General features: G+C 40.7%; 1 protein-coding gene across 10 annotated transcripts in view; it reads left to right on the top strand.

Annotated features, from left to right (window-relative positions):
• The window catches only part of mef2aa (myocyte enhancer factor 2aa), an 88,252-nt gene that overhangs the window by 34,616 nt on the left and 38,870 nt on the right, over positions 1–14,766 (top strand). For all 10 annotated transcript variants that reach the window (XM_084734764.1, XM_084734762.1, XM_084734770.1 and 7 more), the window contains exon 3: positions 7,582–7,785. In XM_084734764.1, the coding sequence (XP_084590890.1) occupies positions 7,582–7,785 (204 nt within the window). The remainder of the gene's footprint in view (positions 1–7,581; positions 7,786–14,766) is intronic.

The raw sequence follows: 14,766 nt of genomic DNA, 5'->3' as shown, positions 1-14,766 counted from the left end.
TTGACAGGATCGGAGCTCGTGAACCGCACAAAACAACAACAGCAGAGCCGGTGGCACTCTGAGCATTTTCATGGTATTTCACCTGCTTCTCAGAGCAGCTGTCATGGTGTGCGTGGATCTACAGGGGGAATTTTGGTGGAGAAGGGAGGGAACGCATTAGTCTTGTAAGCTATTGTACAGGGAAGAGGCTGGTGTAGCCTAGTGAGCAGTGTCTATAGTGACGTCCTCTGGATGCCATTAAGCAGGCTCACTGGGGGTAATTGCCCAAGTCATTAAAAGTTTGATGATTTTGCTGCTGGGTGGAGGGTTGCCTGCCCTTGCTGTGGCTCATTTTGGATTTTGCTCTGGCACTTCAGATGCCTGTAGGCACAGCGCAGCTCTGTCTCTCTCTCACTTTCTCTCCAGGGAGCAACGCAGCGCATATCTCCCATTTTTCAGCCTTCACCTATTCCTGAAGTTCTGAGCGGTCTTCATTATTTTTTTGACAGGTAAAGCGCTTGTTGATAGAGCATGGACAGAACAGAGGAATACTGTTAAATGTGACAGACAGTGCATATATTATCATTGTACAAGATGATTTGTAGGTTCTGTAAAACTGCGCTGAAGCAGCAAAACATGAAGTTGGGTGATGGTGATTGTATTTTTGCTGTCGACTGTTACAGAAAGGGTGTACAGTTTTAGATGATTCAGAATTGTCTCTTATGACCATTACAATAAGTTGAACAAGCCATTTGTCCTGAAACTGAATCATTCTAGTCATTGATTAGAGGTATTTCTAGGAAACCTACTTACGTTTTGTTAACTAGCATGTCACCCTCTCCACTAAACCGGATCAGTCACGGCTACTGTAGGTTTCAAGGTCAATCCCACCCAGTGGACAAGGCCTTTGCACCCACAGTTGTCCACATGGGGATCCTGGGGCTGTCCTCTCTCCCAGCGAGAGCTGATCCAGGCAGACAGTCGTGGTGGCCCTGGCCTGTCTCCCAGGCCCACACACTCTGGCACCGCGTAGCCAGAGCAGCAGCCACAGGGCCCGGGTCACTCTGCCAGCTGGTGCCAGACCTCTCTGACTCTCAAACCCACTCTCATGTCTGCCACGGGGGCTGTCAGAGGTGACATGAGGTTCTAATAAGGCCGCCAGCTCCTCACCCCTCTGAAGGTGTTAGTGACTCAAGCATCTCCTGCCATGCCCCAGTCACAGCTGCACTCTGAGTCCCAGATGTCTTGTTTGTCATCTTGGCACCTCTGCCCGAGGACAGACATTGATAGACCTCGTGATTGACAGATCAACTCTGTGTGGATGTGTGTGTCGGGTTTGTTGTAGCATATGTTATTATAGACTATACAGTGTTCTGTGTCAGGGTCTCTCTTGTGGAAGATGGAAACGATAAATGAAAAAACGAGTATTCCAGTAAAAGCGTAGGCGACAGGCATGGTATGCTTGTTATAGATTTTTGAAGTGTTTGTCTCAGGACAGACCCTCAATAGAGAAAGAACCATCTGCACACCAAAAAGCTCCAATTTAAAGCGTGAACTTGCATGACATTTTGAGCTTTGTGCTCTTCCCCAAACTGCTTCTAGTGCATACTGAGAGTCGCCATCTTAAATACCCATAATTCATCATACATCAACCACTTGACTAAACACAAGCAGGTGTAGCAAACCTTACAGAATTCATTGTACATATACACACCAATAAAAAAAATACCAAACTTTTCAAAAAACACCTGTTCTGTAATAAAAATATGCTTGAATATGCTTGAAACATGCTCTCAAATTCAGTGGAACTAGACGACACTCAGCTTGTATTGCTTGAAATGCATCCTGAAAAATGCTTTTGGTTTAGAACTCAAAATAGCTGTTGAGCTTTCCTTGCAGGATTTTTGGCTCTCTTTGTACTCAACTTGGGCTGCTTGAAGTGGGAAATTAGTTTGTTGTAAAGCCCCCTTTTGCTGTTGCTGTCTTGTTGCACCTCACACATATCATTGTGGTTCTTTTCTTACCAAATCATTTCCACACTACTGTAGTCGCTCCACTTTTTGAAACTAAGTCCTCCACCGTGGAGCCGATAGCAATGTTACTTTCGCTTTCAGCTATTCTTGTTGCTGTACGTAACAGTGTGGCGTCATTTTATCATTTCATATGATTTATTTTACCATGAAAAAAATATGTATTGTCAATGATATGATACAACTCTGCTGCTCACAATGAGGTCTGTCTAACCCGGACAACCAGATTAACCATGCTTTTTTATTTATTTTCTTTTTAGCTTTGTGCACCACAAGACGAGCCATATCGTTGTTACATTTAAGAGAATGCAAACATCTCTATGACCGAAATGGAAAAATGAGTTGTTTATCTGAAATCTTTGTAAATTTATTTAGGCAAATAGGATGAATCTACTGTGTCTCTTAGGAGAGATGCCATGCTTTTCTCTGCTGCATCACTGATTTCGACTGATAGATTTTATATTGTTTCTTTTTACGAAAACAGCGCAGCTTGAAATTTGTTTTTAGTCCTTTTAGCTTGCATGAAAAACGTAAAACTCTTAGCCAAAGTGTAAGAAGTAACTGAATTACCAAACTCAATTAAAGTTCAGTAAAAACAGGAAATGGCGGTGGGGCATTTGGGAAGAAGTTGGAAATTCAGAAAGTGTGATTTGAGATCTGAATTACCACTTCATCTTGACACCGTGAGAGCTTCTTAAAAGGTCAGCCTTGCACAGTCTAAATGAAATGCTTGTGTAGTCACTGATCTGTCTGCTATTGTGCACGCTGTTATAATGACCTTATCAAAAGCAGAGAAAGTTGGAATCACTCCAGTTTATTGGAAGTTTAAACGTGGCTTCCCTTCTCTCTTTTTCCCTGACATTTCATTTCTAAGAACAGCTGTGCGATGCACTTGTACTGTACAACACAGCTGCACAACTCTGAGTCTAATCCTGTCATTGTGAATTACATGAATTAGTCAGGGACGTAGACTACATGTGTACCACATCTTACTATAGGAGCGACTCACATTTTTAAAACCACACTCAGCGTCTCTGTGGGTGTCTTTGACTTAGTGAACCATAGGAAAGCTCCGCCAGTGAACCTCCCACTTGACCTCAAGGATGTCTGTGGTTTTCCACTGTCTCACCAGGCACCCCAGAGAAGCTGGGGGTGGAGGGAGGTTATATTTGTATATGTTGGTAACCTCAGAGCAGTTTTGTCATGACTTATCAAATTGAGCTGGACTTACTTATCCCAACTGGTAGAGTGCAGTCAGTAGAGTGCTGATCTCTGCCAGGCGACCCAAAAAGGATATTTGATGCAGCCCCTTTGTAATCACCAACCTTTTGATTTGTAACGGTAATTTAATTACATGTTTTTTGCATTAAGTGTCAGCAAATTAGCAAACACAATTAGCATAAGAATTCTTTAATTATGGCCAAACACGTATTTTGTGAGGTCACAGTGACCTTTGACCACCAAAATCAACGCAGTTCATTCACGAGTCCAGGTAGATGTTTGTACCAAGTTTGGAGAAATTCCCTCCAAGCATGTCTGAGATATTACATTTACAAGAGCGGGATGGACATGAAGTCAAAGTGACTTTGACCTTTAACCACCAAAAAAATGAATCACTTTGTCACTGAGTTCACGTGCCAAGTTCCTTTAAGGTGTTCTTGAGATATTGCGTTCACAAGAATTGGATGATTCAAAAGCATAATGCCTGTGGCCACAGTCATCCCTGATTGGTCCAGTACTATTTGAGATTAGATGAGCTTCAGGTCCATTGGTCACTCACCGATACACACATGCACACACGCAACTGATTGCATGATCCCCTGCAGCCTTACACCTGGCAGAGACAACAAAAGAAGAAAAATAGGGCAAAATTGTAGAAAATAGCCTCCTTCTCTCCCTGTTAAAGGTAACTGTGTAAGTACAGAAGAGTAATGTGGTCGTCACCTTTAATGGCTTTGTGAGCAGCAGCTGGCTTTTGTAGGGGTGCTGTGTCTGGGGCTGGGGCACGGACCGAGTCTCAGTGCTGCTGCTGAGGTTGAAATGAAGCGGTGCCTGGGTCAGCAGCCTTGCACTCAGCACTCTGCCATGCATCCAGGTGGAACAAAGTCCTCGCTCAGCGTCTCATCCAGGGCTTCCTGCTGAAAGGTGACATCTCCATGGCTTAACAGCCACATTCATCTGCTAAAGAGCATACAATTTGTTAATCATTTTCCCACATCGCAGCCCCTGCCTTCCAGTTGGTTAGGCAAACAAACAAATACGCAAGCGGGCAAATGAGCGAGTTGGCAGCCCTGGTGTTTAGTCAGAGGAGACTAGTATCAGCTGGTTAGGACTGCAGGTGCTCTAAGTGACACTGCACAAATAATGTCCTCTTATTTAGGGCTGTGTGATAAAGCAGGAAATTTTAGCACAGTAAAATATTTCATTTCAGTTAATGCCGGTGATTACTGGAAATTTTTAATGACCTTGTTTGTAATTCAGAAGGAGAAAAAAGTATGACTTTAATCGCTATATTTTGGATTTAACCATCTTCCTTCAAATTTATTTATCAAGGCACACAGGATGAATAATACACAACACTGAAAAGCACACAGAGAAAAATTAAAAATAAATAAGGCAGTCCCTCCAGGAAGTTGCGATGTTGTGATTGAAACAGTTAACACAAATTCAACCATCCCTAATGAACTAATGGATTCTTGCAATTTTGTGCAATCACCACAACTTTTTTTGCAAACTTGATATTGTAGCTTCCTGTGAGTTCAACCAAAGCGGTCACCATCATAAACATCGTACAAGGACGTCTCAGTGAACCAGTATATTATTTTAAAAGTATTGCAGCATGCATCTAAATTTTTTTTTAGAAAACCTGTCTTTAAGTCAGACATTTTAGGATGCAATAATCCCCCCAAGGATAAATGAATGATCTCACCATAAAGGAGAAATATATAATATATTTGCTGTACCAACTCATAAAATGGCTGTGATACGTCACCAGGGATGAGGGAAACAGAGATTGTACATTAAATATGGTTTCAACCTATTTAACATGCCCTCTGTGGTCCAACTATTTGGACTGCTCTACTCATTTTTGAACGTTAGGGTCTTCTGTATTTCTCCTTTAATGCACATTAAATACTGCTGAGCTCCATGCTGTTTCTTATCTGTCACATGTTGATGGTGTAACTGAACAACACACTGTTGTTCCAGCACTTTCCATTATCAAGGGATATAATAAGCTACTCATGTGGTTTGCATTTAACGCAGTAAACAGACACTATTGAACATTTTATTAAACAGTTTTCTTATTGCTATTGATGTTGATTGCTGATACGTATTGCTATTTTTTTTTTTACGTACAACAGCCTCCATGCAGTGATCCACCTCGAGAAAATCACCAGAAAGATGCACAAAGCCACACAATGCTTCTTTTGCTCCACCAAAACTCACTTTAAGCCTTCATGTGTCTGCGATTCGCAAGGAAACATGTCATTTAATTCAGCCTCTCCTGTATTTAAACCTTTTCATTTCAAGAGATGTCATTTTAGAATCTGGTTTGTCATATGTGCTCGACTAACATGGCGCGTTGAATAGAGAATGACACGAGGACAGGCTCCTCCATGTCTAGAGCGGGAATAATGGTCCTGTGTAATTACCTGTAGTGTGGAAGATTTGAAATTCATTTATCACAGTTGGAGTGACCCCACTGCCTCAGCGGTTACATTGACACTATGCAACACATAGAATTATACTGCATTATACCAGTTAAAATGAGGGTATAGCCGCAAGCTGTGACCAATTAAAGTTGAACAAAGCCAGCTCATCTGCTCAACTCCTCTCTTAGTAGGTCAGTGAAACTGATGGAGAATACAGACACATGCACTCCTCTGTGGCTCTAAGCACAGCTTTTACCCGCACATTCACAAGGCATGTTGTATAATACGCATCTAACAAGACACACGCAGTGAAGAAAAACATAAATCTGAAGCCGTGATTTCAAAAAGTACAAATCTTAAAGCTATTTTCTGCAAACAACCATTACAAAACCGAAGGAGGAAACAGCCGCATTTCTGTCCTCCCTCCTCGTGAGTGATGTTTGCAGCTTGAGAAATGACTGTAGCGTACTGTAAAGAGGTGGTGTAACATAATGACACGTGTGTACGGCTCTGAAGCAACCACAGAAGCAGAGCTGCAGAGATACAGGACATAAAGTCACTTTGCAGAGAGGGTTGCGTTACCATTGGAGTGATGTATGACCCCAAGTCCCATCTGAGGGCTCGTGTTACAAGGCTTATGCTGCACTACAGAGATAGCTTTCCGTATATGGAGTCAGGGGCTACAGTAATGTATGGACCCCTGTTGTTGCCAAAGCTCTGACTCAGCTCGCTGACTCGTGCCTCTAACCCTGACCTCTGTCCTGATAACTAGACATTTCAGACATGCACTATGTCATTGCAATCATTTCTAAAGGAGGAATGATCTTGTTATCTGTCACCTTGGTTACAGTAACATTGTTATAATATAATGAGACTGTTAATACTGTTATTTTCCTGGCTTAGCCTGCGTTGTGTTCTCTAGATGAGAGGATTTGGTTTTCAGTCGCTTAGCTTTGAAAACTTAAAAGAGCTCTTTACTTTGGGGTTAGGGTTTGATATTTTATACACATTTCTAAAAGTACATTTAAGTGTAAAGCAGCTCTGCAGTATAATTTAGAGCAAGTTGGGATCACGATTGTCAGTACTGGAAGTACATTTACCAGGGCTTATAATTCATGATCATTTTTAGTGACCTATTTTTGATAAAGACCAGGAGAGAAAATGTTGCATTGAATCACTTAAATTTTAATTTAACCACTTTATTTTTAAGGCACACATGTAATAGGCTTAAAGCTATAATATGGGACATTTCTGCATAGAAATGTCTAAAAACGCTGCACGTATGTCAAATATTTCATTGAGGTATTGACCTCCATTATCCCAAATGTTTCGACAATGGCCAAACCCAGAGAAACCTGTCATTCATTTCAGGTAATGGTGCTTTATCTTCTTTAACTTCAGGAAAAACATGGGATGCATCGGTTATGTCGGAGAGTGAGGAAGGAAGTGGGCAAACATGACTAAACATAACGTGAATAAAACTTAAATATTACCTTGTCCATGAATGTGATTTGTGTCGGAGACATGTCAGATGAATTGAATTTTGTGAACACTTGTATTGTTTATTGGCGATATATTAGGACTGGTTTATTGCTGATTTTACATACAGAACATTTCATCAGTTCATAAAATATGAAGCAGTGCTACAGCTGGCAGTAAAATAGCTAAAACTACCTTCAGCTCCACCAACTACAACATTTGAATACCTCTTTCCCCACTGACAATTGTACACATACATTAGGAGGAAATAAACTCCTGCCTTCTGTTATAATAAGAAGCTAGATTAACATTTACACTTCTACAAATTGCATGTAGATGTACAAATCTCTATTTTGTCTGCACGGCTTTGATCTTCTTTTTAATTTAGAGAAACCGTTCTCCTCTGTAATGGCTGGTTTTGTTTTCTGTGTGTTCCTCAGGTTACCTTCACAAAGAGGAAGTTTGGCCTGATGAAAAAGGCTTACGAGCTGAGCGTACTATGTGACTGTGAGATAGCCCTCATCATTTTCAACAGCTCAAACAAACTGTTCCAGTACGCCAGCACAGACATGGACAAAGTGTTGCTGAAATACACAGAGTACAACGAACCCCATGAGAGCAGAACCAACTCGGACATTGTAGAGGTGAGTGAGTGCCGCCTTCTTACTTTGAAAGGAAAAACTTTGATCATTTTAGTTTTCTTTATGATTTGCTGTAGAAAAAGTTGTTCAGATTTATCAGATTTAGGCAAAATTAATTATCAACTATATTTATTCTGTGACAACTGAATTGACAGATCGCCCCAAAATGCCATTTATTGATTATTTTGATGTGAGTTTCTGAGATTTGGAGATAGTAGCTGAAGAGATGTCTGCCTCTCTCGAATATAATGGAACTAAATGGCACTTCCCTTGTGGTGCTTAAAGTGACAAAAATACATTTGAAAAACTTTTTCTCTGCAGACCTACTTTTATTTCTGCAAAAAATAATACATTGTTTTGAATTAGCTGTTTCATATTCATTCATTCTACAAATGAATCAACCGGGACTGTTTTCATTCTGTAGTAAAATCTATCAGATAAAATCTACACGAAACTGCTCACAACAAAGTCTGTGAGTCTTTTTTGAGTAACCATGTCATGATTTCAGAGACACCGGTGTTGAATTTTACAGATGTATTTTTTGTGGCACTTTGAGCACCACAAGCTGAGTGTTATTTAGTCCCATTTAGTCCTATTATATTCAAGAGAAGGCAGACATCAGACTCTATGGCCAGTATCTCCCCCCCAAAAAAATCAGCAACTCACACCAAAATAATCTGGATGGATGAATAGCACTAAAGGCCAGAAGAAAGTCACGTATTTTTAATTTTGGGGGTGAACTGTCCCTTTAAAAGCTTTGCGAACGCTCCAGTGATAATGTTTTAGACACGAAGAGTGAGGAAAAAGTAACAGTTTCCTTCTAGCAACCATTCAGATAGGACACAGGAGGTCTGCACTCCCTGATAAGTTCAGCTCCTCTTGTGCCCATTAACTGACATGTTAAACCTATCTGCGCACACAGTAGCCGCTGACCACCACGGCTGCTTCTGTTTCCCGTAGATATTGTACCTGTAGGGCTCAGTTCGCTGGCTGCTCCTCATCACAGACCATCAGCTCGGCTATTGCCGCAGTGAAAAATACAGTGTTTAGAACATTCCATACCGCTCTATAAAACTCAACAAGCACTTGGGTTTCCTGGCAGCTCCTGGCGGAAGAGTAAGCCGCTTGTTATGCCAGTATACAAAACTGTCAGCCAAAAGTGTAAAAGCCAAAGTAAATGAGAATGATTAGGGATACATCCTGTTCCAAACATCTTTCATTGGCACACATGTGGTTTCTCAGCTTATTCAAGAGTTAAGAGGCTGGTATCTTCGCTTTGACTAAATGAGAGCATATACAATGTATGTTAATGCCTATTGATAAAGCCATGACACCGCTGGTATAAAGTTGCCCGTTCGTTTTTATAGCTCTTATTTAAAATACACTCAGACTAGCTTCTTCTGCACTGAGATACGTTTTTATTGCTGCATCGCAATACTTTTACTGCCACCTGCCCACTAAAACATACAGCATATTTTATTACTGCGGCCCAATTAAGAGACATTAAGGGTTTAAGATGGGCGAGATTGAAAAATTTCAAGAATCCCAGCTTTGGAAAAGACTTTCACTTGGAGGAATTAGTGAAATTACATGCAGCATAAAGGAGTCAGCTGTGGCCCATTATCTTTTATTCATGCTGCTGCTGCTTGTGAATTACCTGCTTGGCAGAGCTGCAGAAGAGTGCTCTGGCATCCAGTAGACTCATGCAGTCACTCCTCCATCAGGGGCCCTCAGAGCTGAGCAGGGGCTCACCTGCATAAAAAATACATGGATACATTCCTCACTTATGTAACGGTGACCACAAATTTGTTTTTGCCGTGACTCTGGAAGCCGTCTTATTTTTAAACAAGCAAACACAACAACATCCCATGCTCAGAATCATTATGGGGTTATTCACCTCAGGCTGTTATATCACGTAGATCTATGGTCCCCACCGACGTGTGTTTATGTTGACAGCGCGCTGTAATTGGAGTGTACATTGTGCATAATATAGCACCAGTGGTCCCATGCAGTTTTCCCACTCAGCCCTTCTGGCTACTCTCAAGGAAGCTGGCCCTGCTGCACAAAAGGGGAGAACAAGCCACTGTTGTCCCCGCTCACTCGGGCCAGCGTCTTTGCAGATATGGACAAATCCCTCTCTGCCTGCTGGCGACGTGGTCAAGGTTCAGAAATGAAGAAGAAGCAGAGCAGAAGTAACCAACCCAGTCCACTTCACAGCTTCGCCACACAACCCCTCTATTCACATGGCCAGAGAGCTGGTGTCGGAGGTGGCTGGTAATGTTTGTAAAACTGTGATTTCATCATAATTTAAGATCTAATCTGAAACTTCCTGCTTATCTACAGCTGCACAGATCTTTGTTTGCTACACTCTCAGAGATAAAGGGGCTAACTTGAACCATAAAGGGTTCTTTGGCTTGTCCCTTTTTGGATCCAGGGGTTCTGCTTTGAACCCCTTCCAGTAGAGAGTTCTACCTTGAACCCATAAAAAAGGTTTATACACTGAACCATCTGTGAAAGGTTTCACCCAGAAACCCCTATAATAGGTTCTACAGAGAACCTTTCTATGGTGTAATGGTTCTACCATTACCAGAACCCTGTCTGTGCCCACTAAGGGTGCTATCAAGAACCCACCCCAGGGGGGTCTACTGAGAACCTTTTTTATATGATATGGTTTTCAACTATAACCTTCCCAGTGGGTTCTACTGAGAACCCTATATATACTCCAAGGATTTTATCTAGAGCCCATGCGGGGGGCTCCACCAAGAACCCTTATCAGTAGAACCCACCCAGGGGGTACAAAGAACCTTTGATGAAAGAGTTCTTCAAGGATCTCAGCAATCCTTGAACAACTCTTTATTCCAAAAAGGGTTCTTAATGGAACCCATAGTTTTACAAAGAACCCTTGGGTTCTTCACAAGCATATTGCTCTGACCAGAACCTCAGCCCTTTAGGAAGAACCCTTTTGGAAGCCTTATTTCTGAGAGTGTACACAGAGGAGCTGATGCATTTGTATTGACGGGAAGGATCCACTCCTCCTCCCATTAATCCAGTGAAATGGGCCTCACATGAGGACACTTACACTGGACACTTATCTAAGTTTTTAAATTGTGTTAAACCAATCTTTGCCACGCAAACAATCATGTGCTCATTTGTCCGGTTTGTTTGGGAGGCCAGAAAAACCCTCTCCCGCTTTTCATTGGGATGCTCGTTTCCGTGAGAGAAACTAAATCAAAGGTCACATTCCTGCTCAGTAGTACCATCTGTAGATAAAGGCTGAGCTGTGCAGTGTGGGAGAACAGTCTCCATGTTTTCCACAGATGGATGCATGCCTGGGCCACAGTTTGATAACCCAGTGGAGGGCTATGGACTTTGTCTCAAACTTGGCTCGCAGTCCAAAGCAGAGCAGTAGGCTCAGATTTTTTAACGCGTGTGTGTTGGTATGTCTATTCGTGCATGTCTGCATGTGCTGATGGTCTTAACCTTACCAACACTCCAGGCGACAGGTGAACTGTTGTGTGAAATCTCTCTTTTTATGCATTCACCTGTGTGTGTCACACAAACCTTTCTTCATTTTTAAACAGTTCTAAACAGCGTTAAAGAGATAGTTCAGATTTTTGAAGTGGGGTTACATAAGGGACCTATCCATAGTCAGTGTATTACTTACAGTAGACAGTGGTTGGCATGCCTCCAGTTTGAAGAAGCACCAGGAGTGTCAGTGTACTGTACTGTAGCTAAGCAGTGTACTGCTGTGGACAGCAGAAAAATGTATTTTTGCCACTTTAAAAATGCTAAATTTTGTATATTTTACATAATGTTTTCACCACGTCACCTTGCTATCAGACAGCCTTTTCCAACTGGAAACCCACCGTTATGTAAGCAGACATTTGGGTTTGCAAAGAAACCAGACAGTCATTTTACCTCGCAGAACATGGGAGTTCTGGTCTACTGTTTTTCTGTTATTGTGTAAATTCAGTGATCTGAACTAAATCTTGAAAACTCAGAAGTTACACAATAGCACGGATGACGGCATCGGCGGACGAGCAACCCCCGTATTCTGCAAGGCAAAATGACTGGTTTTGTCAAAGGAGTTTGGCTGGTGCAGAGAGAGCGATATTTGGCTTGTATAGTGGCAGTTTCTCGTTGGAAAAGGCTGCCTGACTGCAAGGTAAGGTGGTGAAAATATTCTAAATATAGCGTACACCTAAAGTGATATTGATTGAGTGAATGGCTCTCCTGCTGCTTCTCCAAACTGGGGACTTGTCCACCCCATTTATCGCAGATAGCACACTCACTATTGATAAGTACATCCTACAGCCCAACTTCAAGTTTTTTTTTAATTTTTTTGTTTGACATTTTTCAGATAGTCTTTCTTTACTCACAAAATCATATAGTAAAAACTCCATGATGATAAAAAACAGCTTTTGAGAGTGACATTTGCTGTATCTTTAGTCGCCTGTAACTGAGAGTAACACGCATAATAAATGTGCTATTTAATATGTTTTTGTTATTGTGAACGGAGCAGAGTACTCATGACTGAAGGTTTTACGGTGTTGTTCCTATTGTGCTTCGTATTGAATTCTGTTTATCCCGCAAATGAAAACGCTGCCGTTACTCATTAGATTAATCTAATAATATTTACTCTTCCTCCCCTCTCCGCTGGTGGAGCTAATGAGATTTTGCTCATGCTCCACTATAACCTCACACCATTCTCCAGCACACACAAAGATCAGTGTGTCTCCAGAAGGAACCTTGAAATCAGATCGTAACTTCACAGGCTTCATTTGGCATTTATCTGTCCTCCCTTTGAGCAATCCAATACAATTAAGGTATATGGTATATATTAGGATTAATCAGGTTTGCAGGCACATGGAATCAACACTTAATTGTAATCCTATAAAATCAGGGTTGTGAATAGTTTAACCCAATTTGAGAAAGCAATTTTAGTCAAATACCACTGCCTTGTAATTGTAAATAATTGGACTGCACCATATGCAAAGCTTTGACTTTTCTCTGCTCTTTTTAAAAATGTCTTTTACCCAGATGATTTGTGGGAGTAAACAAGATCATTCATAGGGAAATTCTGCTTATCTTCCACATAATAAAGAGGGGTGGCCATTTTTAATGTGACTTGGGAAAAAACAGACAATTCCCCCTCTCTTTATGAAGGGACGCCCCCCTCTCACAAGACCACTACAGAGAGAGGAAATGAGCATAAAATTATCAGGTCATTTCCATTACTTTTTATTTCACGATCTCTATCAGCTATTATTATAAATAGGGCTGTATTAATCATATAATAAGATATGTTAATTTTGACCATTACTGAATGTCAAGCCCCGTGTTTTCATCTGAATCACACCAGTTTCCTAGTTTGTTTGTGAATTTCACGACCGCCCTTTGCAGATTTTACAGTGACAAAAGCTATTTGCACAGTCACAACTAAAGGTTCAGTTTGTCCCATAATCTATATTGTATTTCTTTTTACCAATAGAGACAATCAGTGCCTTCAACTGCTGTGCTTCAAATGAATATTTTCAGTGATGAACAGCTCAAAGTAAAATACGTTTTACTACCAGTTATGGAATGAATCCCTTACACTGCTTTGGGCTGAACGGGCACCGGGAGTTTCAAACAGGGGATGTTTATGTTGTCAATCAAAGGCTGAGCAGTGATTAAGACTCATTTCTATCTTAATGAATGCAAATTGGCACATCTGCTATGGTGGGCTAGCTGTCCAGACTCTTCAATTAGCATGATTGATCAATTATCCTCCTGCTGGTGGCTCACTGGAAATGGAAGCTGGGGAACGGATGGGGGCGGGGGTAGGAAGAGAGATGAAAGAGCATGAGAAAAAAAATGAACAGAAGACTGCCTAAATTTTAGTCAATAAATCAGATTCTTTATTTGATTAGACTGAAAAAAAAGGAATTTCTTACTCAAAGAGGACTCTCACTTGAACACGTGTAAAAATAGACAGTGATAAGTATAATTGATAAAGCTATCATTTTATCTTTTTGATAATGTTAAATACCTTTAAAGGGCGGATTAGGGATCTGATCTGAAGTTGATATTCCTCACATTAAAACAGAGAAATACATAGATTACTGCAACTAATTGGTTGAAAAAGTTAAGTCTTTAATCAGTTATGTAGTTCTCAGTGTGTAGCCATACTTTTCTTTTTTTACCTCATTTGTTTTTTTGTGATACATTTTCAACTTTACATGAACAAAAACACAATTTGCATTTTAAATCTGCGTTTGATTCTCCATCAGCAGATTTTCTGATCAAATATCCCCCACGAGAGATGAGCGTCAGCCATGCAAATATTCAGTAGATCGGTATTCTTTCAACTTCGAAGTCTGTCGAGGATATTGTGGTGCGCAGTTTGTTTGTGTTTGTTTTAACAGTAAGCACACACCCTTGAATATCAAAGCGCACTGGTGAGACTCCTCTGAGTAGCAGAGGCAGATTGTCCTGAGTGTGTATTTATAATTGTGACAAAAACCTAACAGGGTGGTCAACACAGTAGTTATAGTATATAAGTGATAAAATCAAAGAGATTTGGTCATTTAAATTAATTAGTAAAAAAAAAAAAACTGTTTACACCGTAATTATTTTTTGAACAGACACACAAAGATGTCCCATGAAAGACAAATTAAAAGAGGTTGAGAAAATATTCAACTTGCTGACTTGATTAAAAGTTGCCCAGAGATTTGAGATGGCTGATGGGTAGACTTAGTATGTTGTACTCGCTTCTCAAAGGACGAGACCAGTGAATTTACATCTATAAACCCATTTCCTATCATGCATATTGCATTTCATGTACATCACTGCTGCCAGGACATGTAATGCTGTATTATTATTAGAATTATAAATTGCCAAACCATGTCTATTCAATCGTAAAAATGTCACATATAACATAGAGTTCTTTTGTAGCTACTCCTCTGTCAGTTTATGATATTTTTTGATATGATGATATAATCC

This window comes from Lutjanus erythropterus, chromosome 13, assembly GCF_056507025.1.
Source record: "Lutjanus erythropterus isolate fLutEry1 chromosome 13, fLutEry1.hap2, whole genome shotgun sequence".
Lineage (NCBI taxonomy): Eukaryota > Metazoa > Chordata > Actinopteri > Lutjaniformes > Lutjanidae > Lutjanus > Lutjanus erythropterus.
Note: the sequence above shows the minus strand (reverse complement) of the source record. Positions and strands in the feature narration are given on the sequence as shown.